Source organism: Ogataea philodendri (genome assembly GCF_020536065.1).
Source record: "Ogataea philodendri strain CBS6075 chromosome Unknown scaffold1, whole genome shotgun sequence".
Taxonomy (NCBI): domain Eukaryota; kingdom Fungi; phylum Ascomycota; class Pichiomycetes; order Pichiales; family Pichiaceae; genus Ogataea; species Ogataea philodendri.
In genome coordinates, this window is record NW_025763889.1 from 80,652 (window position 1) to 105,592 (window position 24,941).

General features: G+C 44.7%; 21 protein-coding genes across 21 annotated transcripts; 12 read left to right on the forward strand and 9 right to left on the reverse strand.

Annotated features, from left to right (window-relative positions):
- Nucleotides 1–33: 33 nt before the first annotated feature.
- Nucleotides 34–1,323, forward strand: OGAPHI_001761 (uncharacterized protein; the record flags this gene model as incomplete). The annotated part of the gene is made up of 1 exon (XM_046202557.1): nucleotides 34–1,323. One exon carries the CDS (start codon nucleotides 34–36, stop codon nucleotides 1,321–1,323), a length of 1,290 nt encoding a protein of 429 aa, XP_046062421.1.
- Nucleotide 1,324: 1 nt separating this feature from the next.
- Nucleotides 1,325–2,296, reverse strand: OGAPHI_001762 (uncharacterized protein; the record flags this gene model as incomplete). The annotated part of the gene is made up of 1 exon (XM_046202558.1): nucleotides 1,325–2,296. The coding sequence occupies one exon, from the start codon at nucleotides 2,294–2,296 to the stop codon at nucleotides 1,325–1,327; it is 972 nt and encodes a 323-aa protein (XP_046062422.1).
- Nucleotides 2,297–2,340: 44 nt separating this feature from the next.
- On the forward strand, nucleotides 2,341–4,245 carry OGAPHI_001763 (uncharacterized protein; the record flags this gene model as incomplete). Its single annotated transcript, XM_046202559.1, has 1 exon — nucleotides 2,341–4,245. The coding sequence occupies one exon, from the start codon at nucleotides 2,341–2,343 to the stop codon at nucleotides 4,243–4,245; it is 1,905 nt and encodes a 634-aa protein (XP_046062423.1).
- A 31-nt stretch (nucleotides 4,246–4,276) lies between these two features.
- On the forward strand, nucleotides 4,277–5,431 carry OGAPHI_001764 (uncharacterized protein; the record flags this gene model as incomplete). Its single annotated transcript, XM_046202560.1, has 1 exon — nucleotides 4,277–5,431. The coding sequence occupies one exon, from the start codon at nucleotides 4,277–4,279 to the stop codon at nucleotides 5,429–5,431; it is 1,155 nt and encodes a 384-aa protein (XP_046062424.1).
- Nucleotides 5,432–5,441: 10 nt separating this feature from the next.
- On the reverse strand, nucleotides 5,442–9,185 carry OGAPHI_001765 (uncharacterized protein; the record flags this gene model as incomplete). Its single annotated transcript, XM_046202561.1, has 1 exon — nucleotides 5,442–9,185. The coding sequence occupies one exon, from the start codon at nucleotides 9,183–9,185 to the stop codon at nucleotides 5,442–5,444; it is 3,744 nt and encodes a 1,247-aa protein (XP_046062425.1).
- Nucleotides 9,186–9,649: 464 nt separating this feature from the next.
- OGAPHI_001766 (uncharacterized protein) lies at nucleotides 9,650–11,455 on the forward strand (the record flags this gene model as incomplete). The annotated part of the gene is made up of 1 exon (XM_046202562.1): nucleotides 9,650–11,455. One exon carries the CDS (start codon nucleotides 9,650–9,652, stop codon nucleotides 11,453–11,455), a length of 1,806 nt encoding a protein of 601 aa, XP_046062426.1.
- OGAPHI_001767 (uncharacterized protein) lies at nucleotides 10,396–11,076 on the reverse strand (the record flags this gene model as incomplete). The annotated part of the gene is made up of 2 exons (XM_046202563.1): nucleotides 10,396–10,849; nucleotides 10,934–11,076. 2 exons carry the CDS (start codon nucleotides 11,074–11,076, stop codon nucleotides 10,396–10,398), a joined length of 597 nt encoding a protein of 198 aa, XP_046062427.1.
- Nucleotides 11,456–11,458: 3 nt separating the features above from the next.
- On the reverse strand, nucleotides 11,459–13,156 carry OGAPHI_001768 (uncharacterized protein; the record flags this gene model as incomplete). Its single annotated transcript, XM_046202565.1, has 1 exon — nucleotides 11,459–13,156. The coding sequence occupies one exon, from the start codon at nucleotides 13,154–13,156 to the stop codon at nucleotides 11,459–11,461; it is 1,698 nt and encodes a 565-aa protein (XP_046062428.1).
- Nucleotides 13,157–13,196: 40 nt separating this feature from the next.
- OGAPHI_001769 (uncharacterized protein) lies at nucleotides 13,197–14,093 on the forward strand (the record flags this gene model as incomplete). The annotated part of the gene is made up of 1 exon (XM_046202566.1): nucleotides 13,197–14,093. One exon carries the CDS (start codon nucleotides 13,197–13,199, stop codon nucleotides 14,091–14,093), a length of 897 nt encoding a protein of 298 aa, XP_046062429.1.
- On the reverse strand, nucleotides 13,223–13,483 carry OGAPHI_001770 (uncharacterized protein; the record flags this gene model as incomplete). Its single annotated transcript, XM_046202567.1, has 1 exon — nucleotides 13,223–13,483. The coding sequence occupies one exon, from the start codon at nucleotides 13,481–13,483 to the stop codon at nucleotides 13,223–13,225; it is 261 nt and encodes an 86-aa protein (XP_046062430.1).
- A 53-nt stretch (nucleotides 14,094–14,146) lies between the features above and the next one.
- Nucleotides 14,147–14,740, forward strand: OGAPHI_001771 (uncharacterized protein; the record flags this gene model as incomplete). The annotated part of the gene is made up of 1 exon (XM_046202568.1): nucleotides 14,147–14,740. One exon carries the CDS (start codon nucleotides 14,147–14,149, stop codon nucleotides 14,738–14,740), a length of 594 nt encoding a protein of 197 aa, XP_046062431.1.
- A 43-nt stretch (nucleotides 14,741–14,783) lies between these two features.
- On the reverse strand, nucleotides 14,784–15,050 carry OGAPHI_001772 (uncharacterized protein; the record flags this gene model as incomplete). The annotated part of the gene is made up of 1 exon (XM_046202569.1): nucleotides 14,784–15,050. The coding sequence occupies one exon, from the start codon at nucleotides 15,048–15,050 to the stop codon at nucleotides 14,784–14,786; it is 267 nt and encodes an 88-aa protein (XP_046062432.1).
- A 113-nt stretch (nucleotides 15,051–15,163) lies between these two features.
- OGAPHI_001773 (uncharacterized protein) lies at nucleotides 15,164–16,300 on the forward strand (the record flags this gene model as incomplete). Its single annotated transcript, XM_046202570.1, has 1 exon — nucleotides 15,164–16,300. One exon carries the CDS (start codon nucleotides 15,164–15,166, stop codon nucleotides 16,298–16,300), a length of 1,137 nt encoding a protein of 378 aa, XP_046062433.1.
- A 240-nt stretch (nucleotides 16,301–16,540) lies between these two features.
- On the forward strand, nucleotides 16,541–16,813 carry OGAPHI_001774 (uncharacterized protein; the record flags this gene model as incomplete). Its single annotated transcript, XM_046202571.1, has 1 exon — nucleotides 16,541–16,813. The coding sequence occupies one exon, from the start codon at nucleotides 16,541–16,543 to the stop codon at nucleotides 16,811–16,813; it is 273 nt and encodes a 90-aa protein (XP_046062434.1).
- OGAPHI_001775 (uncharacterized protein) lies at nucleotides 16,612–18,020 on the reverse strand (the record flags this gene model as incomplete). The annotated part of the gene is made up of 3 exons (XM_046202572.1): nucleotides 16,612–16,780; nucleotides 17,330–17,485; nucleotides 17,812–18,020. 3 exons carry the CDS (start codon nucleotides 18,018–18,020, stop codon nucleotides 16,612–16,614), a joined length of 534 nt encoding a protein of 177 aa, XP_046062435.1.
- Nucleotides 16,960–18,618, forward strand: OGAPHI_001776 (uncharacterized protein; the record flags this gene model as incomplete). Its single annotated transcript, XM_046202573.1, has 1 exon — nucleotides 16,960–18,618. The coding sequence occupies one exon, from the start codon at nucleotides 16,960–16,962 to the stop codon at nucleotides 18,616–18,618; it is 1,659 nt and encodes a 552-aa protein (XP_046062436.1).
- A 75-nt stretch (nucleotides 18,619–18,693) lies between these two features.
- Nucleotides 18,694–19,812, reverse strand: OGAPHI_001777 (uncharacterized protein; the record flags this gene model as incomplete). Its single annotated transcript, XM_046202574.1, has 1 exon — nucleotides 18,694–19,812. One exon carries the CDS (start codon nucleotides 19,810–19,812, stop codon nucleotides 18,694–18,696), a length of 1,119 nt encoding a protein of 372 aa, XP_046062437.1.
- On the forward strand, nucleotides 18,968–19,530 carry OGAPHI_001778 (uncharacterized protein; the record flags this gene model as incomplete). Its single annotated transcript, XM_046202576.1, has 2 exons — nucleotides 18,968–19,026; nucleotides 19,176–19,530. 2 exons carry the CDS (start codon nucleotides 18,968–18,970, stop codon nucleotides 19,528–19,530), a joined length of 414 nt encoding a protein of 137 aa, XP_046062438.1.
- A 1,001-nt stretch (nucleotides 19,813–20,813) lies between the features above and the next one.
- On the forward strand, nucleotides 20,814–22,376 carry OGAPHI_001779 (uncharacterized protein; the record flags this gene model as incomplete). The annotated part of the gene is made up of 1 exon (XM_046202577.1): nucleotides 20,814–22,376. The coding sequence occupies one exon, from the start codon at nucleotides 20,814–20,816 to the stop codon at nucleotides 22,374–22,376; it is 1,563 nt and encodes a 520-aa protein (XP_046062439.1).
- A 93-nt stretch (nucleotides 22,377–22,469) lies between these two features.
- Nucleotides 22,470–24,668, reverse strand: OGAPHI_001780 (uncharacterized protein; the record flags this gene model as incomplete). The annotated part of the gene is made up of 1 exon (XM_046202578.1): nucleotides 22,470–24,668. One exon carries the CDS (start codon nucleotides 24,666–24,668, stop codon nucleotides 22,470–22,472), a length of 2,199 nt encoding a protein of 732 aa, XP_046062440.1.
- On the forward strand, nucleotides 23,206–24,507 carry OGAPHI_001781 (uncharacterized protein; the record flags this gene model as incomplete). Its single annotated transcript, XM_046202579.1, has 4 exons — nucleotides 23,206–23,540; nucleotides 23,648–23,690; nucleotides 23,841–24,272; nucleotides 24,376–24,507. 4 exons carry the CDS (start codon nucleotides 23,206–23,208, stop codon nucleotides 24,505–24,507), a joined length of 942 nt encoding a protein of 313 aa, XP_046062441.1.
- Nucleotides 24,669–24,941: the final 273 nt, after the last annotated feature.

Consider the following 24,941-nt stretch of genomic DNA (forward strand, 5'->3'; position numbering starts at 1 on the left):
TTTAGATGATTTTAGATTATTTACTATTTATCAATGGTTTCTGAAAAGGTTATCCTTGACGACCCACATTTCACAGACTCGCGCCTTCAGTCTTTGTATTCTAATTTCAATCATTTGAAGGAGAATCCGGACGGATTGGAGGCAAATATCAGCGCTTGGAAGAGTCTTTTATTAGAGACAAAGAGCAAATGCGCATCTGAATTCCCAGATCAAGTGGCCTTTGATGCCGACTCGCTCGTGAAACAATACTCTTTACCTTCCAGAGGACTCACGCCTCAAGGACTGAACAAGGTTATCGACCAGATGGTTCATGAACAAGCTCTTATTCCGTACTCTAAATTTCAACAAGACCCAGGATTATTAGGCCGTGTGGTGGGGTGGGTGTTTGGGCCCAGATATCGAAGCGGGAACGATCAGAATGGAGTTTTGAATCAGGGCGAGAAGTTCGTGGTTGCATCGGAGCTTGCAAAATGGAGCAAAAACTTGGGATACTATCTCAGCAACAACTCACCTTTAGTCAAAGACCATCTAATCTCGCTGGCCAGTGAAGAGCTGGAAATGTCCAAATTTGATATTGAATGCTGCTTGTTGAATCTGGAGCGCGAGAAGAAGATCGTTGTTTCAGAAGATGTCGTGCAGTTTGTTGACAAGTCGCAGCAAGAAGTGAACTTGACGGAGGAGCAAGTTGAGTCGATTGCAAACTTGAAATACGCCATTTACAAGATGACGAAGTACAACGAAGAAACAGAGTTGAGAATCCAGAAGCTGGATATCCGCATCAGAGAATTGGTGAAGAACAAACATATGGTTCGCGCAAAGTCTGAACTCAAAATACAAAGAGCTCTAACTCAAAAGCTGCAGAAATCTTCACAGGGTCTCGAGAACCTGGTGATGCTTCTCTACAAGATCGAAGAGGACAGTAACAACATTCTGGTGGTGAAAACCTTGGAGGCCAATTCGAAGATCCTCAAGGAAATGAATGCTCAGGTTGGAGATATCCAACATGTGGTGGAAGAAGTGCGCGAAGAATGGGATAAGGTTGACGAACTCAGTGAGCATCTGGGAGCTCTCAACGTGGATGACGGGGATATCGAAGAAGAGTTGCTGCAGATGGAGAAGGAGCAAGAGAGCAAAGAAGATGCTACTCAGGAGGAACCGGTGCCCGAAGTTCCAACAGAAGAGCCTGTACAAGAACCAGAGCCAGAGCATGTTGAGACCTCCGAAGACCCTGATTCTGCGCTTCTGGAACGGTTCCAGAAGCTCAAGTTGCCCGCAAAGGAGCCTGCTGCCGAGAAAAACCTCGAATCTCCATTACCTATCTAATTTATGCTATCACGACTCCGTTGAGAGGCAAGACATACTGTCTTAATTTTATACCCGCTTCTTTGAAAACGTTCGAGCTCAACACGTCCATGGAGTAACTTTGCGAGTAAACAACCTCTTTTATGCCACTCTGAACTATCTTTATCGAACACGTTAAGCACGGGCACGTATTGCAATAGAGCACGGCATTATTTCCGATTCTATCCCTGCCTGCCTCCAAGATAGCGTTCTCTTCCGCATGGAGGCACAGACAAGTCGATAGACCAACTCCGCTAGAGTTTCCAGAATTGCAGCGAGGACATCCTCCATGGTTGCAATTTTTAAAATTTCGAGGAGTACCGTTGTATCCGGTTGCAATGATTCTGTTTTCTCTCACAACCACGCAACCGACTCTACGTTTCATGCAATTTGATCTGAATGCTGCCAGATCTGCCAGTTTCATGAAATACGCGTCCCATGACGGCCGGAGTCGTTCTCCATTGAGAAGATCTAAACTGCGAAGCTTATCGTGAAAACCCTTAATGGTATCTGTGTCGTTGATGATTCTGATTTCGGATTTGTCCATGATTTTGAGTAGTTCTCCCTCTTGACGGAAGTTGTACTCGTCTGATTTCAACACAAACTCTTCGAATGTCAGTTCTTTAGAGTATTCAGTGTGTCTCTTGTCGGCTTTCAATCTGTTGAAGCGCGTCATAAGCGACGCGTCTGTAGCCAAAAGTAAGAAGAACGGTCTTTTCAGTAGCCCTTGAAGGAACTCATAGTTATCGACGCATGTCATGACAAAGTTGTCAATCCAATTCTTCGTGACGAAATCAATCAGTTCCTGCTCCGTGACGAAGCATTTGAACGTGTCTGGATCTGCTTCCCGTTTGCAGGCTGCTAAAGTAATGTATTTGAACTGGTGTTCCTGCACAAGGAACGAAGCCAGCTCAGATTTACCGGAGAATATTGTCCCCGTAATTCCTATCAGCATTGAAAAATGATTTAACGGTTTTTTTTCTGATTATTTATTTATTTATGTTAGACGACTTACTATTGACTAGATGTCAGGGCGCGTCGGGCGATCTGATCGATTGGTCGTCCGACGGGCTTATTTCTCTCGGGTTTCGCAAAGAGCTGTTTATCCTTTTGCCCAAACAGTCGCGTGAACAGTCTGAGTTGTCCGATGTGTTCACTCTCACAAGGTTGGGCGGAACCATCTCCGAACTCCCCAATGCGCTTTCCGAACTGGTTTGCATGGACGAGCAGGTTCTTGTGGGCCAGGTTCAAGACTCGTCGGTTGCCAGCGTGGTGGAGGCGCGTTGGTCGTCGTCTGGAGTATGCGAAGCTAAACATTGCGTGTTGAGTCTCGTAACTGACACGGGAAACGCGTTTATTTTCTCTCAGGACGGGCGAAACAACTGGAAATGCAAGTTCAACATCATAGACGCGCAATTGAGCTATGAACATATCGATTTACAACGAGTCATCAAGTACTCCCAACTAAAACATCTCCGAATAAAATCAGTTGGTTGGTTTAAACCTCTAAAGATAGACCTTCTTAAAGCCCCAATATGGCCGCTGACAACAAACTCAACGTTTGTTCTTTGTACAGAAAGTGAAGATGTGTGGCTGTATTACTTGGGAGAAACTCTCACCAGATTGATAAAAATTGAGCTTCCAAACGGGTCTAAAGTCAGAAAATGTAAAGTCTCAGACTGGGTTGAAACCAATGGAGTTTCTGAATCATATGTGGTGTTCGAACTAACAACTAACGAGCTTATTTCACAAAAAATACAATTCAAAGACCAGTTTGTCCTGTCTGATCAATTTGTCGTTGCACCCGCTTCAAGAAATCTGATTTCGCAGTTCACCCTTGCAACCGTTGATAATTATACGTACTGCACGTACTCATCAGCGCAATTGACAACAGTTCAGCTCCAGACGCAAAAGGTGCTACAATCGCCCCTACACTCGGTTGTTTCGTTCACCTCCATCGTTCATTACGGAGACACCTTATTGTTGTCTAATTCACACGATAGCGTTGTGATTGCCGAGCTTGATTGGAACAGTTCAACGATTCAAGTCCACCAGTTTGATTATAGGCAGCAAGTCGAGTATAATCACCCGTTGGTTTACAAGCTCAACGCTATTAGAAAACAAGGCCCGTTCCGACTAATGGCAATGTCTCTTAACCCAACTTCCAACAACCTTGCCCTGGTGCACTCGGAAAGACTACAAAACACCATCGATTCTAGAAACCTATCATCCAAGGAAGATTACTCTCTGAGCATTGTTCCTCTAGAGCCACCAAGAACCCTCCAGCTGTCAAGTATTCAATACAGCCCGTCTTACGTGCAGCAGCTTGTCAGTCTTGGTGACAACCTTGCAATTCCCGATCCACTTGATCAGGAACTCGACAGAGTGACCAATGCATACACAGACCTGTCTGCTGGTCTTACAGATTTGTTCCTGCTACCACATGTCCAAGAACTAAGACTGGCCAATCTATCGAGTCCCCACAAACACGATCAGAAGCTATTACGCCAATTGGCCGAGATCGTCCTTGGTTCCATCAAAATCGAACAATTAGAGGCAAACACGAGCGACGCTCTGCTCTACACAAGCTACTTGCAGCTTCTCGATAGAAAAGTTCCAGAGACAAATATAGTGCGATTGCGCATACCAGGACTGAATGCAGAGGAATCGTTTGCCTTGGGAAGCAAGTTCGATCAATCCGCCATCATCTCCGAGGAAGGCCACACATGGGCCCGTTGCTCTGTTACACTTCTTCCGCTTTTTACCACCAAGCTTTGCATCTGCGAAAACTGCGGCGCTAAAATGGCTTCCATGGAAACAAAATATTTGGGCGCGCTCACTGCCCGGATACTGAAATTTCTCGAATTATGTCCTTTTTGCGGAGGCAGATGGATAAGAAAATAAATAGAAAAAATTAGGCTTAGGAATTTCAGCTATGCCGTCGCCAGTATTCATTTCTCACCCTCCTCCTGGGTTCTCCGTTCTGTCTATACTACGGGGAATTCAGTTGTCGGTAATTGGATCTTATAGGGCTTTCATCAATCCAGACTTGTTCAATGCAAGGTTTTATTCCAGAGCAATAAGCATTCTTAAATGGTCTTTGATTATACATGTGATAATGAATATTCCATTGATTGTCATCACGTTGTTCTTGCGTTTCCTCGGACTATTCTTACTTTCACATGAAACCGTTGCCTCAGTTCTTTCTAAGTTGAGGTTTTTCCAGGTCCATCTCCTCAATATCAATCCGTTCCTTATCATGTCATTCAAATTTTTCACCAACGACCTTGATTACATCTATTTCGATTCCTTGAAGTTTGCAGACAAGGTCTACGCCAAGAACCACCCGAAGGACCCCAAAAACTACACTCAGAATCTCGAGCAACTTGAGAAATATACAAAGACAGTTGCTCCCGACTCCAGACCGCAAACACCAGGATTCGTGGCACAGCAAATCAACTCTTTCAAGTCCAAAGCTTCGTCATTCTCTTGGGCTCCAAGAATGACCAACCTCTCAGGATTCACCGACTTCACCACAGCCTACGTCTACAACACAGCGTTCTCGATCCTGTTCTTCGTTCTTGCCAAGACTCCATACGTTGGAGGTCTTGTGTTCCCAATAGTCACGTTCAGAAACCTCAACAGATCGATAGGTACAGTCTATTCTTTATTGATTGTTTTTATAACCCTGTTGTTGCCTCAGAATTATTCTCTTTTCCTTTTGAACACAATCTTTGGTTCAAAACAACTCATGATGATTCTGCTCAAACCATACTTCAAATGCTTGCCCCTTAACTCCCGTCAAAGAGAGGAGTGGTACTTATCCAGAATCGGGTGTCTTTATGGATTTAGTCTGGTGTTTTATTTGGTTCTCAGATTGCCTATTGTGGGTCTGATCGCATTTGGTATTGCGGAAGCAGCAACAGGACACCTAACCACCAAAATCACCGAGCCTCCACCAGCATCAACAGATAAGATTGTTGAATGGGTTCAAGAACAATGCTTGTGGAACAAGGAATATTATGAGGAAATCAACGATATCATGGGCGATATAGAACCAACCATCCCTGGGACATTCAAGAGCGAATAGACTAATAAACTCAATGTATATTTTCATCCTCCCGTAACCTCCTCATGACCTCCAGACTATTGGAGTTTGCGAACTGCGAAACCTGATATCCCTTTCCACCAAACTTACTCAGTAACAGAGGGAGAAGGACTAGCGAGTGAAGAGATGCGAGTATGATCAGAGCAAACCACATTCTGAAATAGTAGATTTGGAAGATCTTGGATCTAGTGAAGCCAAGAACAACAATTCCAATCAGTTTTGTTAAGGTGATTCCACTCAACGTAGGCCCTCCAATAAAGTTCAATGCGCTGTGCGCTCTCGAGAAAGAATCTGTTTTCGCATCATCCTCATTGTAGTTGAATGCCTTGATCAAATGAATGGAGAATTCAACAGAAAGTCCAAGACAAATCAACACATTGACAAGAGATACAGCATTCAGCGAAATACCTCCCAAAGCCATAGCTCCACCAATATTAACCAAAATCGAAACCACATTCACAACTAACAGGAATGAGTTTTTCAAAGACCCAAGCATCAAAGAACTGATAACATAAATCAGTATCAATGCAGAGATGAGCAATCGGAAAGTCAGCGAAACGATGGTCTCGTATTGAGTGAAGAAGATGTAAAATGGCGAGTATGCAAACACATCCAAATCCAAATACTTTTTGATCTCTTTGACGACACGCAAAGACTGATGATATGCCTCAATGAAATCCTTCTGGGATCTCAGAGGATTGTGCGACGTTCTGAAAGCTGACCGCACAATCTCTCCTTCCTCATTTTGTAAGATAGAGGAAGAATAAGGAGCCTTGCCTCCCAGTGGACAAGGATCAGAGGGACTCTCGATCCAATGATCGAAATACTTGGTAAATGTCTCGTTCTCCGGGAAACCCTCCATTTTGAAAGTCCATAACTTATCCTCATAACAGCCTTTACATTGTCTTGAAGGCTGGTTAGGAGTGCAGAATTCTGACTCGTTTGTTCTCTTTAACCGACAACAGTCGGTCGAGTCTGGATTGAGATATAACAGGAAATCATCTATCCAACTGGAAACAGGTTCGTTGATGGTGCTGTATTCCTCACGTTTGTATTCCTGTTCCATGATATTCACCAGTGAAAACTCGTCGCACGTAGTGAATCTTCCACATAGCTTCTGTTGGTTCTCCAGCTTTGTGACATCCAATGATGAAACAACCATATATATCGGCGGACCAACTTCAAGATAGTCATAGACAGAATTGAAGTAGTCAATCAGATACGAGTCTGATGGGATAGCAATTCTTTGATCAAAACCGAGCTCAATTGTTGGCAATAACGACAAAGAAACCCCAAATAAGATCACAAAGAATCCAAAGGCCCACTTAGAAACGTTTGGACGGAACAGAAAAGGCGAATAGTAATTGTGCACTATTTTGTTGAAGATATTCTCGTTTGAATACTCTAGCAACTGAGACAATCCTTCCTCATTCTCTTGGTTATCCTCAGGTAATGAAACCTCTTGGTAGCTTCCATCCAATTTGATAAATGGCAAACAATCCAATCTCAAGTCTTCGATACGTTTCTGATCAAGAGAAATGGCAGAAACAAATGCCGTCATTTGGAGAGCAGAGTTGAGTAGAACAGCCAGCGCACAGTAAAGAGCAAAGTTCTTCACTGCTGGCATTCCGACAGAACTTGCAAGCAAAAAGCAGATAAACTGACACGATGTACTAAGCAGAATGCTTGGTCCTATTTTAGCCAGGGTTCTGGAAATTCTCACTTCTATTCCATCATTGTTGTAATTCAAATGGTTGCAATTGTCAAGTTCGTTGGAAATCAAAAAGATGTTATCAACTCCAATCGCTAAGACAAGGAATGGGATAACTTCCGCAATGATCAAAGTAGACTTCAAACCGAAAATACTCCAAAACCCAGCCGACGCTGCAACAGAAAGAAGGACGATCAAAATTCCCACAAGTCCCAGTCCAAATCTGGTATGGATAAGGAAAGAAAGTGGAGAATTTGACTTGACATTATTCTGATTGCTTAGACTGCCGCTTCCTAGAGCGATGGAAGCGTAAGCAAACATAACCAAGTAGGATATGATCACTATGCGGACATCACTGTTTGTTGACTTGCTCAATTCCTTTTCCAAAGAAATTTCAGTACTGAAACTAACTTCCAGTCCCAATTCTGAAGCTTCCTGTGTCAAGTTTAGAAGCCGTTGTTCAAGAAGAGACTCCCAAGCAATTGATTTCTGAACCTGAATGTCGTCTAAATCGTTGTTATTGTTCAACAGCCATGTGACAACTATTGCTTCTGCGGAAGTGACAGAGTCATTAAAGCCACCGAAAATCAGCTGGGGCTTCAGTGGTTGACCAAAAGTTGGAAGACAATTCACAGGTGAGTTCGCACAGTTTTCAAGTTGCGACTTCCAAGCCTCTCGGTTTATTTGATTTATATCTCCAAAGAAGTATTGAGTAAACGATTCCAAGATGCATTCGTCTCCAGTTGGCTTGAAACAGATGTCATAATAAGAAACCGATGAGTTTTCATAGGTGGCTTGCATGGATGTGATTTCGCTCTCTTTCTGGAACCACCATTCTATGAAGTCAAAGTCTTGTAGTATTGAATCTCCTGTTGCGTTGGAAATAAAGAGCTGTTGTGTTCTGTAGAATGGACCGAAACTTTCGTCGAACGTTTTTCTTTCCAGATATGTATCTGATGTGGGGCTGACCCAAAGATTGACAGGATTTGTCTCGAGCTCGAGTAAAAAGGTGAATGATGCTAGTAAAATAGAGAGTCCAACGGCCAAACCTATAACTATCCATGGATGCTTTGCACATTTGAGACCAAGCTTAGCGAATCTCTCTTCCAGGAAGTTGTTGACAACGTATGAGTCCTTTGCAACATACTGTTCGAAGTTCTCAAACTGATCATCCGACTCATTCAGTAATTCGTTTTCTGACCCTGAAAATGCAGGAGACTCCAAAGAATCAAGGAATAGCAGTCTCGACCGAGTTTTTGACACAGCCAGTAAATACAATCCAATGTAAGTGGCCAATGCCAAAGAATAGATAAGGATGACGGTGAATGAGAAGCATGGTAATACTCCCACTTTGCAGTTGTCTGAGCGTTTCATTTCGGGCAAAGAAGGGCACGATCCGGGGCAATCGGCGCAAGCACACCGGAAATTCTCATCTTGGTCATCGCAAGCGTGAAACGGAAGGGATAAAGGAGACAAGTCTTTTGATTGCTCGGTGATAAAATCAATCTGGAATGGCGAGCCTCCAAGCATCGGCTTCTCGTCGCCCAAAAACTTGAGGAACTGTTTGTAATTCTGTGCACCACCTCCTATGAGATCCATTGCGTATCCGTTAGTTGCTCCGAACTTGATATTTTTGCAGGAATCGTAGAACTGAGTAGCCATCACTTCGTCCACAAGAACCTCGACCTCAGCCACTATTGGCGATCCACTCATCGAGGTTCCCGTTTTTGTGACATCGACAAAGCTCGATTGGTTAGCAGAACAAGTGAAGTGGCAAAACAGCTGGAAGAAGTTATCCTTGCAGGCTGGACAGGAGCTTATCAAAGGTTCTGCTTTATGGAGCTGTGTCTTCATATCGTTCAACTGAGTTGTGTCACAGCATGCGAATGTCTCATTGCGCCAAGTTTCCCCACATATAGAGACTAACAGCGAGTGGTCCTCAGCACTAAGCTCGGACGCTGGTTTGTTGTTTGGTGCTGGAATGTTACCTCCGAACAGCGTTTTCTTGCCTCCCGAGCCATACATTGCACAGACGCCTGGCGAATGTATGGCTTGGGCAACAGCTAAAAGAAGGAATATAACAAGCATAAAAAAATAGATTATGTAAAACACGGATCAATAGATGAAACGTCCATAGACCGGATTGGTCCAGTTTGGATCGAGCAACTAATTATTAATAGCAAAAATCAGTCAACCATGAGTGTCTACGTAGATTCGGCATTTCGAGGCCATATATTGATCCATATATGTCAATTATTATAAAAAGACCAATTTCCATGACGTCCTCGGATGTGTGGAACCTACCCCACAATAGATGGTTTTTAGCCAGAACAAATGACACCCCATGTTTGTCAAACAACATGACCCTCGGGTAGACATTTAAAAGGGTCTTTGTTTCCCAGACGCAAACCTCAGATTCTCCTCGTTTCCATTTTCACATGCTCCCGGCCTTATATAATAAGTACCCCACGTTACGTTTTTGCACCAAAATGCCTGTCAGATACTCATCTGCTAGAGCAAAAGGCGCATTGTTCAATCATCAAGACGACCTTCCCTCGCTACCGGTGCCTGAACTGGCGGAGACCCTGACCAAGTACAAAAAGTCCATTCAACCATACTATAAAAACGGAGCAAGCGATCCAGAATATTTACGCTATTGCTCTGTGATTGACGACTTCGCTAAAACCCAGGGCCCATATTTGCAGCAAAAATTACAACAGTTTGCCAAAGACAAAAGGAATTGGCTATCTTATTGGTGGGATAACTATGCCTATCTTGGCTACAGAGACCCTGTTTCTCCGTTCTCTTCATATTTCTTTCATCATAGGGAGCTCAACTCCTTGATTGGAAAAAATCAGATTTTGAAGGCGGCATGTTTGTCTAAAAAGGCTCTTGAGTTCATGGAAGCAGTTGAGTCTGAGACTTTGGAGCCAGAAACAATCAAGGGCCAGCCAATTTGCATGGAAAGTATCAAATGGATGTTTAACAATAGCAGAATTCCTGAACCAAAGCAAGATACAAATTTACGGTATGATCCAAAAGAAAACCGGTTCATGGTTGTCATTTCACGCAACAGATTCTATAAACTGGAACATCATCGCAATAACAAGCAGGTCAGCGTCGAAGAACTGATTTCAAAGTTGGATGCTATCAAAACTCATTCTGATAGCCTCCCTGAGGTGAAAAGCCCAATTGGTATTTTAACATCCTCAAACAGAGACATCTGGGCCGAGAATTACCAGGAATTGATGAAAAACCCTATCAACAGACAATCGTTGCGGGACATCCAGTCCGCCTCGTTTGTTCTTTGTCTCGACGATGATCTTCCTGTCACTATCGAAGAAAAATCAAGAAACGCATGGCATGGAAACGGATCAAATAGATGGTTCGACAAGCCAGTCCAGTTCTTTGTGTCCAAAAACGGCAGCTCCGGATTCTTGGGCGAACATTCGAAAATGGATGGCACTCCAACTCTTCGCATGAACGACTGGATTGTGAGTGAGCTTGCAAAAATGAGCGCACCAAAGCACATCAGTACAACGGCTGAAGTTGACGAGCTGAGATTCGAAGTCTCTCCAAAAATCCAAGCAGCGACTGACAAAGCTATCAAGATTTTCAATGAGACAGTCAACTCCTTGGATATCAAGGTCTGGCAGTACCATGGTCTTGGAAAATCGCAGATCAAATTGCTTAAGGCATCTCCTGATGCTTTTATTCAAATGTTGATCCAATTAGCATACTATAAATACACAGGCCAAGTCAGACCCACTTACGAGTCTGCGTCTACCAGAAAGTATTTTGGTGGTAGAACTGAAGCCTGGCGTTCGGTAACCAACGAGTCCTTGGAATTTGTTTCGACTTGGGAAGATGCTTTTGCCAGTAAAGAGGAAAAGATCGCGGCATTCAGAAACGCCATTTCATCGCACGTGCACGGAATCTCAGCAGCATCAAACGGTCATGGTGTCGATAGACATCTTTTCGGTCTTTCCCAACTATGCGATGGAGAAAAGCATGCTATTTTCACCGATCCGATCTTTTCATACTCTTCCTATTGGTATCTTTCGACTTCCCAATTGAGCTCTGAACAATTCAACGGATATGGATGGTCTCCAGTTGTTCCAGAAGGTCTTGGATTGGCATACATGGTCAACAAGGAATGGCTTCATGTCAATGTTACAGTTTTCAAAAACAACCAGATGGGTCTGGAGGCAGATAAGATTGCGTATTATCTCGGCGTTGCAGCGAACGAACTGAAAGAAGTTTTGACTAGTGAGACAATCAAGTCAAAGCTGTGAGTCTCACGTCCCCAAAATCTCATATATGAACACATAGTCGTTGGCTTTTCCCTGCCATCCTCTATTTCCACTTGAGCTGACCATGAATCGACAAGTTGGGTCCACATAAAGATCGCTTAATATACCGCCGTTATGACCAGGAATAATCATGAATGGGACTTTTCTTCTCTTCTTTGGCGAGTCCTCTGTAGTTTGTGCGTTTGCCGAAAGTCTTAGGTCGTATAATCTGATATTGTCTTGACATCCGCAAAGCAGGTAATTTGGATTAGGAAGCTGTCTAACAACACTGATTGGTCCCGAAGCGATTGGGAACTTTAACTGTTGTTTAGCTTCATTTGGTCGACGAATATCATACTCTTCCACAACAGCATTACGACGTCCAACATAGATCGAGTTTCCGTCGTTCGACCAATCCGCGGACGTGCACCAAGGAGTAGTACCGGCGTTCACTGGGATGGAAACAACATTGTTGGAAGCAGTTGGGAGTCTAGAGTCCCAAATTTTGATAGTTCCGTTAACAGAGGAAGACAGGAACACGTGATCTGACCGTTGCAACGAGCTAGCGGTTCCTGAACTTTTAGCGTCATCTTGGACCTTTTTGATGTCTTCCTTGAATGGGTTCTGTTCCTCTGTCTGCTGTTTTCTTGCCTCTTCTTCCTCGTCTCCAAAAAGAGAATCCAAATCATCATCCGCCTGGACTGGCAAATCAATTCCTCCAACAGGACGATATTCTATGCTTGAGATCTGGCCGGTGGACTTGTCAAACAGGTTTGTGGTCTTCCCCGTGTCCAAGTCCCATTCGATGATCTTCATGTCCCACGATCCGCTCAAAAATCTTCTTTCTTCGTTGTTGAGCTTTAAACACGAAACACTGTCGCTATGCGAATGGTCAGTCTTTCCATCTTTGAAATAGTACTGGATTGATCCTTCGCTGGCTCGAACAGTTTGCAATGTGATGCCTCCTGAGCCAAGGCCACTAAGCAAAAATCTTGATTCGGAGTCTGCAGCCATGGAGTACACTGGAGACGTGCGTGGTTCAAATGTAGTGATCGGTCCGTTGGCCGCTTTTTTGGCCTTTGATTTCGATGCCTTTTGCTGCTCCTCGGCCAACTCGGCCATTAGAGCTTCTCTATAATAAGGTTGTTCGTTTTCCCAGTAAGAGCACAACATTCCTCCGTACGAAATGGAATCCACTAACTGGTGTTTCTGCGCAGATGTCAATGGCATTTTACCTTCCACGGATGCAAAAAGATCGTATTTTCTAATAAACCCGTCTTCTCCTCCGGTGAAAAGCCATCGAGGACCTTTGGTAAGAGCAATTGAGTAGACTGGAGTCGCATGTGGGATGGCCACAATCGGAAGGACCTCCACCACAGAGACGTTCTTAGCGCGTTCGAGTAACGATTGTCGCATACTCACAGAAGATTTCTGTTTCTCCGAGTCTTGTTCGGGTTTCTGTGTGGGTTCTGGCTGGTCAACGTCCATTTCACCGTCTCCGTCGCCGTCTGCTTCTCCATCTTCAGCATCTTCTTCCTCTTCGTCGTCGTCGTCTTCTTCGTCGCCGCGCTCCTCGTCATCCTCGTCGTCATCATCTTGATCATCGGCCACAGAAGCCTCTTCTTGCTCTTCGACCTCCTCTTCTTCTTCTTCGTCTTCCTCGTTCAAGTCAATGTCCTCATCGAAAATGTTATTAGAATCCATGATGGAAAAAAAGATTAACTTTTCTAATATTTTTACCCTTATGTCTATTTACGCTCAAAATCTATGCTACACCTTTCCAACCAACAAAATTGGACTATTTGATGTCAATCTGGACATCAAGCCAAGGTCCAGAGTTCTGCTTGTTGGTCCGAACGGAGCCGGAAAGTCCACCTTGTTGAGGGTCTTGGCTGGCCAAAAGCTCATCAAACAAGGAAAACTGTTACTCAACGGAACAGATCCGTTTGAATTGGCATCTGCTTCCAGCTGCGGAGTTATCACGTATCTTGGAACAGAATGGGCCTCCAACCAGATCACCAAACGAGACATTCCTGTCACTGTTCTGATCGACTCCGTTGGAGGAACGCTCTTCAAGGAACGCCGAGATCAACTTATCAACATGTTGGATATTGATATCACCTGGAGAATGAATCAATGTTCTGACGGAGAACGTCGCAGAGTGCAATTGTGTATGGGTCTACTCAAGCCATGGGACTTGCTACTGTTGGACGAGGTCACTGTTGACCTGGACGTTCTTGTTCGGGCCCGTCTGTTAGCTTTTCTGCAACAAGAAACAGAGTCTAGAAATGCCACCATAGTTTACGCCACACATATTTTTGACGGGCTTGGCGAGTGGCCGACCGAAATTGTTCATTTCCGCGGGGGCTGTATCGTCGCACAACATTCGATGGATTTTGTCTCGTATGGAGACCAGGAAGAAAACGTAAAGGAGACCAAATCTACAGTTGAGATTGCGAAATCTAAATCTTTCTATCCATTGGCACTACACTGGCTTTCTCAAGACTTGGATCTTCGGGGAGAAAGAACCGAGGATAAGACTCGTCCAAAATATGAAGATTTGAGTCGGTTGAAGAACGACCAATTTTACGATGACAAGAATAGAGTCACCAGCTACTTTCAAACCACTCGGCACGTTTAGCTTTTTCACACGACAAAAAGATAAAAAAAAATTAAAGGTTTGAAATATTTGGTATGGTGCAGTTTGTTTCTGACAAGACGCGGGCACGTGCCAAGCAAGGGCTCGATGCTTTGCTTAGTAAACATCTTCCAGGTTCAGAGAGTGGTGATGTGAAAAAGGAAGGAGCTGCGGCTATTGCTCATGCCAAAAGAGAAATGAACGTTCTGGGAGCTCATAGACAGGCTGTTGGCCGAGAACGGGCCAAGGTTGGAAAGAGAAATAACAAGGCGATTCGCAAATCTAAGGCCCTTGAGGATCGTGTAAACAAAGTTGCGAGACTGCAGGCTGGCGATTCAAAAGAGGTTGAGGCAGCAGTGGCAGAAAATGTGCGAAGAATCAAGTCATGGGAAAACACAAACTCAAAAGAGATCAGTGAATTAGAGTCCAAGATAATGCGGATGCGCAATACGGAGGCGGCCAGACGGAAGAAGGTCAGACTCAGCAAAGTTAAGAAAGATCAGTTCCAAAAGAAAATCAAAAAGGGACTTATTTCCGTTCCTGGGCTCACGCCCGGTCTGGCGCCTGTTGGAGAGAGCGATTCGAGTGATGAGGAAGATGTCGATCTGGATCAATTACGAGAAATGGACGATTACGACGAATACAATTAGTAAATATCTTTCATCTCCTATATACACTAATGAACACTTGGGGTTATTTGTCGTTTGGTTTTTCCACGGGTATTCCGCCGTTTTCGAACGGCGCTTCTTTGCGGGCTTCGTCTAACATCGGCTTGATCCCCTGTTTTTCTAAATGCAAGTCAAGACATTCTTTATAGTCTGCCCAAAGGTCTTCGCACTCATTGTAGACACTACTTCCTTTGAGGAATTTCTCAGTATACCAGTAGTTAAAGCAAGCGTCGTACTTCTGCTTCAGTTCCGTACACTCTGGGGCAAAAGAAGTCGACATCAGATTGCCCATGGTATATAAAATTGAAAAAATCAGTCTCCAGCAAAAAATTAGACCAAATCCATACACCAGATCGCATTCGCGCAAAAAAAAAGTTGTAGTTATTTACAACGCGTTCGTGTATCATGTCACGGAGATCGTTCTATTTCTCCTCGTCGTCTTCGTCGACGCGTTCGCAAGAGCTGGAGCAGTTGAGTAAGATCGAGCAAGAGATCACGTTGACATTGCAAGAGATCGATAAGAATTTGAGCAATGCTAATAGTATTATCAACGAGAGTGTTATACCGCGATTGGGTAAATTCCGGAGCAGCAGCAGCAAAATATGGTCCAACGTTGAGTTTTGGAAGAGTTTCTTTGAAAACAGCGCTAATGTCGAGATCACCACCGAGGAATCCGAAAAACTAGCTGATCAAGATAAGGAAGATGCGGAAATCGAAAATACGGTCACTGCCACCAATAATTCACAGTATAATGAGATCAATCAACGGTACAAGGAGAACGTTGAGACGGAAGCGAACGAAACATCCACCACAGCAACAGATACGGTTTCCTTGTGGAAAGAAGGGGCCCGAAAAAGGCTGGCAAGTTCGACACCAAATAGAAAGCCGATCCCAGATAATGATACCAGCAGTCTTCTTCCGGCCGTGCAATTGCGTTCCGATGATATTGAGCGGGAACAAGGACAACAACATCCAAATGGCCCTGACGAACTCACAACAAGTAACATTTTTGACGTGTCGACTGTGCAACTGCCCCAAACTAAATGGAAAATCACAGAGAGCCCGCAAAAGAAAAATACCAGTCCTGTGCGAAAGAAGCAGAAATCGATTGCGACTCAATACGACTCTTCGCCTATTGAAGAGCCACCAATTCTCAAATCGGCCATCTACCTGTCTCCTGTGCGAAGAAAGTCCAAGAGCCCGTCGAAGCACCCTGACACCGATCAACGGTTCCCCAAATCTCCGAAATACGGGGCGGGGGGTAAACTGCTCAGAAATAGCAAGGGAACCGAGCTGGCCCTCAACTTTGCGCGTTCTGAACTCGCTTCCACCACGGCCGACTTTTCGTTCCAGACTGCCCCTTTGCCGGGAGCCGCAGGGGGTGCGGAAGACGGAGCAGAGTACGGACTCAGTTCGTCTGTTTTGAACCAAGACTCCACCACGATGGACGAAGCCCCGCAATTGCAATCTCAGTTGCCCGAGAAGACGCCCGAGCTCGCCTCATCGCCCGTCAAGAACGCCGATAACCCGTTTATTGAGTAGTGTATACTAGCCAGAAACATGCACAGCCGTGGTTCCGAAAAAACTCATGGCCATTCGTTTCGGTCCCCAAATTTTCAGATCAGTAAATAATCATGCCCTGGATTCTACAGGAGGAACTTGGACACTAAAAACCGCGAATATTACCAATCATCGAATCGCTATTCATTATCAACTTGTTGTCGACACCCAGTGTTAGATTACCGTCTGACACGCCTTATCTTGCATTATAGCCTGTGAATTATGGCCAAGTCAAAATCGCTTCCCCGTCGGCGAAGCATTTTGAATTTGTTTTCCAAAACGGGAATCACCCTTCAGGTATTGCTGATGGTGGCTTTGAGCTTGATTCTGGTGGAGATGGCCCAGACAGAGCAGATCAGACTGGACTCTTCTAAGCTCACATCCAAGTTCTTCACCTTGGAATCGGACCCGGAGTGCAGGTTCCGTCCATTCAATATCGAGTCCATGGTCGCAGTGGTAGCGCTGAACGTGGCATTCACCATTATACTATGTTAATACGCGTCAATGACATGATTTCAAATAATAGACTCTAGAGTTGTAAGCATTGTCTTATAGTAAGTGGTGTAAGGGTGGGATGAGATATTAAATCTGCAGCTTGACGTATATATATATGTAATTCAGTATTCCGTGAATCTTATTATATGACTGTTGTGGATTATAAGACCGTAATTGAGAACAAGCAAGCTTCTAACTTCCAAAAGATCCCTGTGGAGTGGCGTTTGGAAAAGATCCCTTCCCCTGAGGAACAAAAAGAGGTGGCTCCATTTATTGAGCCACTTCTTTCAGACAAAGAGCTGTGGATCACCAATGTTTCCGCTATTGAACTGCTTGAAAATTTGAAAGCTGGTAAGATTTCCGCTTTGGAGGTTACTCAGGCATTTTGTCACCGTTCTGCCCTGGTTCATCAATTGACTGATTGTTTGATTGAGATCTTTTATGATCAAGCTCTTGAAAGAGCTAAGGAACTTGACTCTTATTTTGCCAAAACAGCCAAGCTAGTCGGCCCCTTACATGGTATTCCAATTTCTTTGAAAGACCAGTTCAACTTGAAAGGTATCACCACTTCTATTGGGTTCACTGCTCCTCATATTTCCAAAGAGCTTGAAAATATCGTGGGCCAGAAAGAAACGGACCAGGAGTCTTATTTGGTCCAGATCCTTCACGACGCTGGAGCTGTGTTCTATGTGAAGACCACTGTTCCGATGGCAATGTTTGGAAATGAGACAAGCTCCAATCTTTCAACCACTACCCATCCTTTCGACAGACGGAAAACTCCAGGAGGATCGAGTGGTGGTGAAGCGGCTTTGCTTTCGGGCAAAGGATCTGTGATCGGACTTGGAACCGATATTGGAGGATCAATCCGTGGTCCTTGCGTCCAATGCGGTCTTTACGGAATGAGAGGCTCTTCCAATCGTTACCCATATTTGGGAATCTCTAATTCTTATCCTCATCAAACATGTGTTCCTTCTGTGACTGGACCGATGTGTCGGTACTTGGAAGACTTGGAGCTAGTCTCCAAAGTCATCATAGATGCCGAACCATGGCTGGTAGATGCGAAGGTCCCACCAATTCCTTGGAAAGAGTCTGTGGAGCTTGATACCGTTAATGTTGGTATCATGGTCTGGGACAAACAGATCAAGCCACACCCTCCAATCCTGAGAGCCCTGAAGGAAACCGAGACCAATTTGAAGAAAGCAGGCATTGACACTTTGGAGGTTGAACCACCTGTCAGTCACTTGGAGATCTGCGATTTCCTTACTGACTTGTACACCTGTGACGATTTTGCAGAAGTCAAGAAATACGCTGCGTTGAGCGGAGAGCCCCTTTCTGATCTTATCCAGCGTACTTTCAAGCTAAACGGACACATTGCTACTCTGGAAGATACATTTAATGCTTCTGCGCAAAAGTACAACTACCAGCAGATCTACGACAAGTTTTGGAACTCGACAGCCAAGCTCACCAAAAACGGAAAGCCTCTGGACTGTATTATTATGCCAGGTTGGGCTTCCACTTCCTGGAAAAGTGGCGAGAACATGAAGATCGCCAACGTTTACACAAGATTCTTGAATGTTCTAGATTACTCTGTTTTGACGATTCCTATCACTACTGTCAACGAATCCGATGATCCATTTGAGCGCACAGACTTCTCTGGCGAAGCAGACAAAGTGTGCTGGGAATACTATAACAAAGACTTCTACCTTGGAATGCCTGTTGTGTTGCAACTTGTCTGCCGCAGATACGAAGAAGAGAAGTGTATTGCTTTGGCCAAGAAATTGCTCCCAATCATCAGAAACACATAGCGGTTTTATTTCCATATATAGCTAATCAGGATACAGTTACCGTCTATCTCAGCTTTTTAATCGTCGTCTCGTAATTCACTTTCTTCTTTTCAGCAAAACTTCCTCGGTTCCGTACTCTCTGAAGTCCTTGTCTCCTTCAAGCTCGTTACGGATCACGTCCATACTCTTGGTCTGCTTAGCCCAGTACTTTTTGTCTTTCTTCAATTGTTTATTGAACAACTCTTTGTCTGGTTGTCTATAAGAGCCTCCCAATCTATCCCAAAGAGTGGTGAATTGGCCGTAGTTGTAGTTGAAGTACATGTGGTGGACCGTGTGACAAGCAGCGCCGTTCACAACTGGGTCATCGGACATGTACTCACCATCGTGGATCATCACGGTCCAGAAGTTGACAAAAGTGAAAAGAAGCAGGTAAGACACCTTGTGAAGCGGGAACAAAAATGGATACCAGTGATACGGAAGAGACTGCGCATATCCATCGACCGGGTGGAATGCGTGCGATGCAAATGGAGTGCACACAATCCACTTGTGGTGAGGCTTGTGCAAAACCTTGTAAACAGAGGGCCAGTGAAGCCATCTGTGGATAAAGTAAATTCCGCAGTCGGTAAACATAATGAAGGAAGGAATCTGATACAACAGAGCCCACCAGCCTCCTGTTTGCTCGTTCACGTGATAGTAAAGTTTAGAGTGGCCGTGGAGTTCCAACAAGAACCAAGGCACGGTCAACAAGACCATGACCGGGATAGACGAAAGCGCTTGCTTGATTTCCAAAGACATTTGGTTCTTGAGGTATCTTGGGTGGTTGAAATTGGTTTTGTCGTAAACAAAGTGGTACGATGCAGCGGCAACTCCAAAGTACAAGATCCATCCAAAAATGGTCATAATGATAAACAAAGAGATGGACTGTCTGATTAGGTTGGATCTTCCGAGCAACGAGAGATGGGCGTAAGCACTTTCGTCAAAGAAGTGGTATTCGTTGTTGATACCATAGATCTCTTTGTTTGAGCTGAAGATGTTTGGCAACTTGGCAGCGTCGGAGTAAGAAATAGCGGCCTGGGTTCCGTTGTTGATAACGTCGGCCAGTTTCTCAATGACTTGAGGTGTCTCTGGCACGTACTTGGCCAATGAGCTAGGCAAAAGAGTGGCAAACACTCTGTCAAACACGAAAGTGTCACAGATCTCTAGCACGATATCCATCTGGAGCTAGCGGACAAGCGAATGGTGCAAAAATATCAGGGGATTAGAGTCAAAATCCTTTCGATTAGCACAGTAGAAACAAAAGCGATGTCAAATGAAGGCTCGCTTTTAACGTTGTGATCTATTCTAATGGGAAAATCAAGATAAATAGTACCACTTTATTTTTTTCTTTATTTTTTATATACTGTCCTTCGTATATTTCGTTTACCTCGCTTATTCTATTTACAACAAAAAATTAGGCAGATTTTTGTACTGCGTAATTATTGGGCTTAACACGAGAATAAAAGTTTGGAAATACGCAAACACAACCGATGTGGTGGCAGGAGTGAATCGGACGATGAGGTAATTGAATAGCAAAGCGTACAGATACTTTGCGGCAGTAAACACCACCAAGTTAGATTGTAACTCCGGGCTTGCCAAGAGTTCGGACAAAACCGCCGGGAACTTTGAGAAATCTCTGAAGCAGTATAGTAGTGATAGAACCTGTTTAAACATCACCAGCTCCAGCCACACTGGTAGGCCGTAGAAGGAGAAGATTTCACTAGAAGAAAGCTCAAATGCTTTCAAGCCCATAGACAAAAATGACCAGGCATCGACACTCTTAACAGGACTCCAAGCGAACCAAGCTGTGAGCAGGACCGCTGTGTGAAAAATCAGCCATTTTGACGGATATTTTTCACCTCGGAGAAAGTGAGAAATGAGGGGAAGTGAAAATGGTACTTTTCCCCTGCTGGAATAAGTGGAAGCCAGCGATGCGAAAGTATATTGGGACATAACGTTTAGTAGCGAGAGATTGTACTTGTGCCCAATCAAAGACACGTACGTTGTCCCGGCGATCGTAAAGCTAGAGGCTATGTTGTAGACAAAGGTTGGATTTAGCATGAGATCCCAACAGTATTCCCCATCTAATGTTTTTATGCCGGGAACTTTCGAAAATGCCGCACTGTTAGTTGGCAGATTTCATATAAATTGAATATATTTTCCCCTAACAATCAATAGATATGTTGAAGTTGCCCATAAAATCACAAGTGTTGCGGGGCGGCGCTTATTTACGCGCCGCTTCGTTTCAGATCCGTTGCAAGAGCTCGCAAGAATCGAATTCCACTTACAGAGTCAACGACAACTCGCATTTCCCAGAGGATTCTGCGGATGCTACTGCTACTATCCTTTCCGAAGCAAGCGATTTCCAGAAGCGGATCCGCGATAGCAAGAATCGTGCCACCTGGTGGGAACTGATCAACAAGCAGAAAGAACGTGCCCATGAGGGTAAGAACATCGATTCGTTCACTCTGGACGATGTTGTCACTACAGAAGTGTTTGAAAGAACCAGGGCAGACGGTTTCTCCTACTTGGTTCTGCCATTCAAACAAGACCGGTTCTTGATGGACAACTACTTGAACGTGGCAGGAAGATTGCGGTTTGGAAACCTTTTCCAGGATTGCGACTCATTGGCAGGAAGAGTGGCCGCAAAACATTGCAAGCCGGCTGAACCTATGAATGTTACTGCATCTATTGACAGAATCTATGTGACTCGTAAGGTTGACGAAATTCACAAGTATAACTTTGTCATTGTTGGTTATGTCACCTACACTGGTAGATCGTCCATGGAGATCTGCATCAAGGGTTTCTCTTTCGAACATGATCTACCAGCTGAGATCAACCCAGACTTTGTTGAGCAGTACAAGAAAGATTGCTTCCTTTCTGCAAACTTCACATTCGTTGCAAGAAACCCAGCTACCCACAAATCACATGCTGTCAACAAGTTGCTTCCATCTACAGAGAAAGAATGGGTCGATTATAAACGGGCCGAGAGTCGGATTGCAGCCAAAAAATTGCGTGCCAAACTTGAGTCGCTTGAGAATGTTCCTCCTGCGGAACACGAGTCCCAGATGATTCACAATCTTTACACTTCGTCCAAGAAGATCCTTGAGAGTGATATCAGCGTTCCAAACATCGTTTTCATGAAAGACACCAGACTTGCTGCCACCCAAATCCAGCAGCCTCAATATAGAAACCGTCACGGTGTCATTTTCGGAGGATATTTGCTAAGACAGACTTTTGAGCTCGCCTACTGTGCTGCAGGTGCATTCTCCAAGTCCAACCCTAGATTCATTTCTCTTGACAATACCACCTTCAAGGCTCCTGTTCCCGTTGGATCTGTTTTGTATATGGATGCCGAGGTTTGCTACACGGAGCACATCCATGAAAAGGACGAGGTTTCAGAGTCTTCAGAAGAGTTGAAGCGTGTTTTGAAAGATTACGACACGAGTGCAAACCTTTTGAGTGCTGACGAGCAGGAATATTTCTCTGTTCCAGGAACATTAATTCAGGTGAAAGTGGAAACCAAGATCCGGACTTTGAGTGACACCAAGATGACTCAAAGTGGAACTTTTGTCTACTCTTTCTTCGTTCCTCGGGACGCCAACGGAGATCATGACGATCCTGGCTACTCGTCTGTTATTCCAGAAACTTATGGAGAAATGATGGATTACGTTGAGGGACGTCGTCGTGCATACGACACAGCTGCTTATGCCCAGCAGTTGAAGTTGTCTAGCGGAAATTAGCAGTATTAACTATTTATTATAAGATATTATTCTGTCAAGACTAGGAGAAGTAACAATAATACAAATACGCGAGAAATAAATCACCATCGACCATCACAACATCGAGCTGTTATTTGAGGAGTTCTCGATGACGCCCTCGAACGATCTCTCGTTTCTTGGAACGTTCACAGCTTGCGAACCCTTGCGCTGGACGTCCACAAACTTGGCGCTGCTCTTACTCAGGTTAGAATCCGAGTAATCGCGAGGCAACTCTTCATCTAGAGTTGTGAGGTCACGAGGACGGTCAAGTGCGTCCACGTAGTCGCTGGAAGAAGACTGGTCGTAATTGACGTAGTTTCCAGAGCTCGACGAAACATACGACGAGTTTCTGTTGTTGAAGAACATGCCTTGCGACTTGCGCTGCAGGTTCGGGTCATCCGTCACTCTCACTGTCATAAGATCAGTGGTAGCAACGGTAGCCAACGACGTGAGAGAGTCTCTTGGTTTCCATTTAGAAGCGCTATTACGCCACGACTTGGTGATTTTCTGCGAAGGGCCAGGGATCAGCTCATCAGTACTTTGGTGAGCCATGGCCTCATTGTATAACGATTGCGACCTCGAATGCGTGCTGTCCACGTTGGTGAGCGACGAAGCATCGTCACCGCGCACAGCAGCTTCGTCCAGTTTGAGCACGTTCAGAGCAGACAGACGTTTGGCATGGTCTCCGTCAGGGTCGTTCTTGAGAGTCTCTGCAGTGCCTTGAGGGTTGATGTAGAAAGCGTCCTTCTTCTTTTCCGTGTCTTCGTCGTCATCGGCCTGAGACTTGCGTCTTCTCCAGCAGCAGCAGAAAATGAGCAGAGCAGCGAGAAGAGCAGCTAGAGGAAGAGCAACACCCAAACCAATTGCAAGTTTCTTTTTGGAGTCAGAGGAAGACTTGGATTTCGAAGTTGAAGTGGCAGATGGAGAGGAAACAGCAGTAGACGAGCTGGTGGAATGTGCCGTTCCAGAAGAAGCAGAGCTCGAAGAAGTCTTTGAGGACGAGCTACTCGAACTCGAGTGCACCGTGCCGACTCCTCTGATGGTAAACTCTCTGGAGTCGGAAAGACTGTTCATCGAGGCTTCGATGTTCACTTCTGTTTCGTCGAAATCGTCAGGAACGTTACCTGCGAAAGAATGGTTGGTGTAGTAGTATGTAAGCCAATTTGCATCGGAGAAGTTAGCTTTGATCGAAGTGGAGTTCAAATTGGAGAAATCGTCCGATGGTAGCGAGTACACAAAGAACTCGCCACGAGTGGCGTTGACATCTGGGAAATCGTCGGTCGTGAAGATATCGGAGTAGATATCAATCTCAAAGTTTAGAAACACGGAGTTTCCATAAACATCGTTCACAGTGACGTTCACCAGCACGTTTGAGTCCTGATCACGTGGGACAGTACCGGTCAATCTACTAGAGTTGAGACTGACCCAAGAAGGAGCCTCATATAGCGACACCTTGGAAATGTTGGCCGAATCAATGGTGACTCCGTCCAACAACACGTCTTCCAAAGGAAGTTCCACGTTGAACGCGTTTCCTGCAGACGTTCTGATCTGGAGATCCGAAGAAACGTTCGTGGTGAGCTCGTGGGCACCGACAACAAGGTAGAACGAGCCATAAGCACCGGTGTATCCTTCATAATCTGTAGCGATCAAGATGAAACCGAAATCTTGGGAAGGAGCGATCTGGGAATTAATTGCAGGTGCGGTACCAGAGAAAGTGAGGGTGTCTTCGTCGAAGTAGCACCAACTTGGGAGAGAAGTTCTGTTGAGAGATTTTCCGTAATACGCGATGATCTTGTTGGTCGAGCCCGAACTCATTTCAAAGGTATCATTGGAGAATTGGATCTTGAAAGACTTCTCAGGTTCCACAACAAGTCCATCGTAGCCATTTGTGTTCCCAATGGATTCCAGCTGGGAAAAAATAGAGTCTTTGAGTTCGGGGCCCGCTTCGTCAGAAACAACAATCGACACGGTCTGATTATAGGTGCCCGAATTATCTTTTCCAACAAGGTTAAACGAAAGCGAGTTAGTGGCATCTGAAGAGGATGGAATACCCGAAAATGTGAGCGACGATTCATCGAACGAAAGCCAGTCTGGCAAGTCTTCCACAGAATAGGCGACACTTCCATCATCTGTTTGATAGGTCTCTTTGCTGATAGAGAAGGAGTACTGTTCACCAACTCTGGCCACATCAGGCAGCTGCTGAGAGAACGGGAACCCCGAGTAGGGAGTGGCCGATGTCAGCACTGCTAAACATAAAAAGCCTAGTAGTAACATTGCTGAGAGAAATTGGCAGGGATGGATTTGTTTTTAAGGATACACGGTCAACAATAATAAACTTCAACGCGTCTGCATTTGAAAAAAAAAACCCAATTAGGAAACTAGGGATGAGGAGGGGCATCTGGCGTTTGAAAATCGCCGCGTGCTTGCACCGCCACGTAATTAAGGCCAATTTTTGCAATAATTTTTTTTTTGTTCTCTGTTGCGCTTGGTGACTTGACTGTGTACGGGTGTGTAAACTTCTTGCTAATATTATAATCTGTGCTGTTC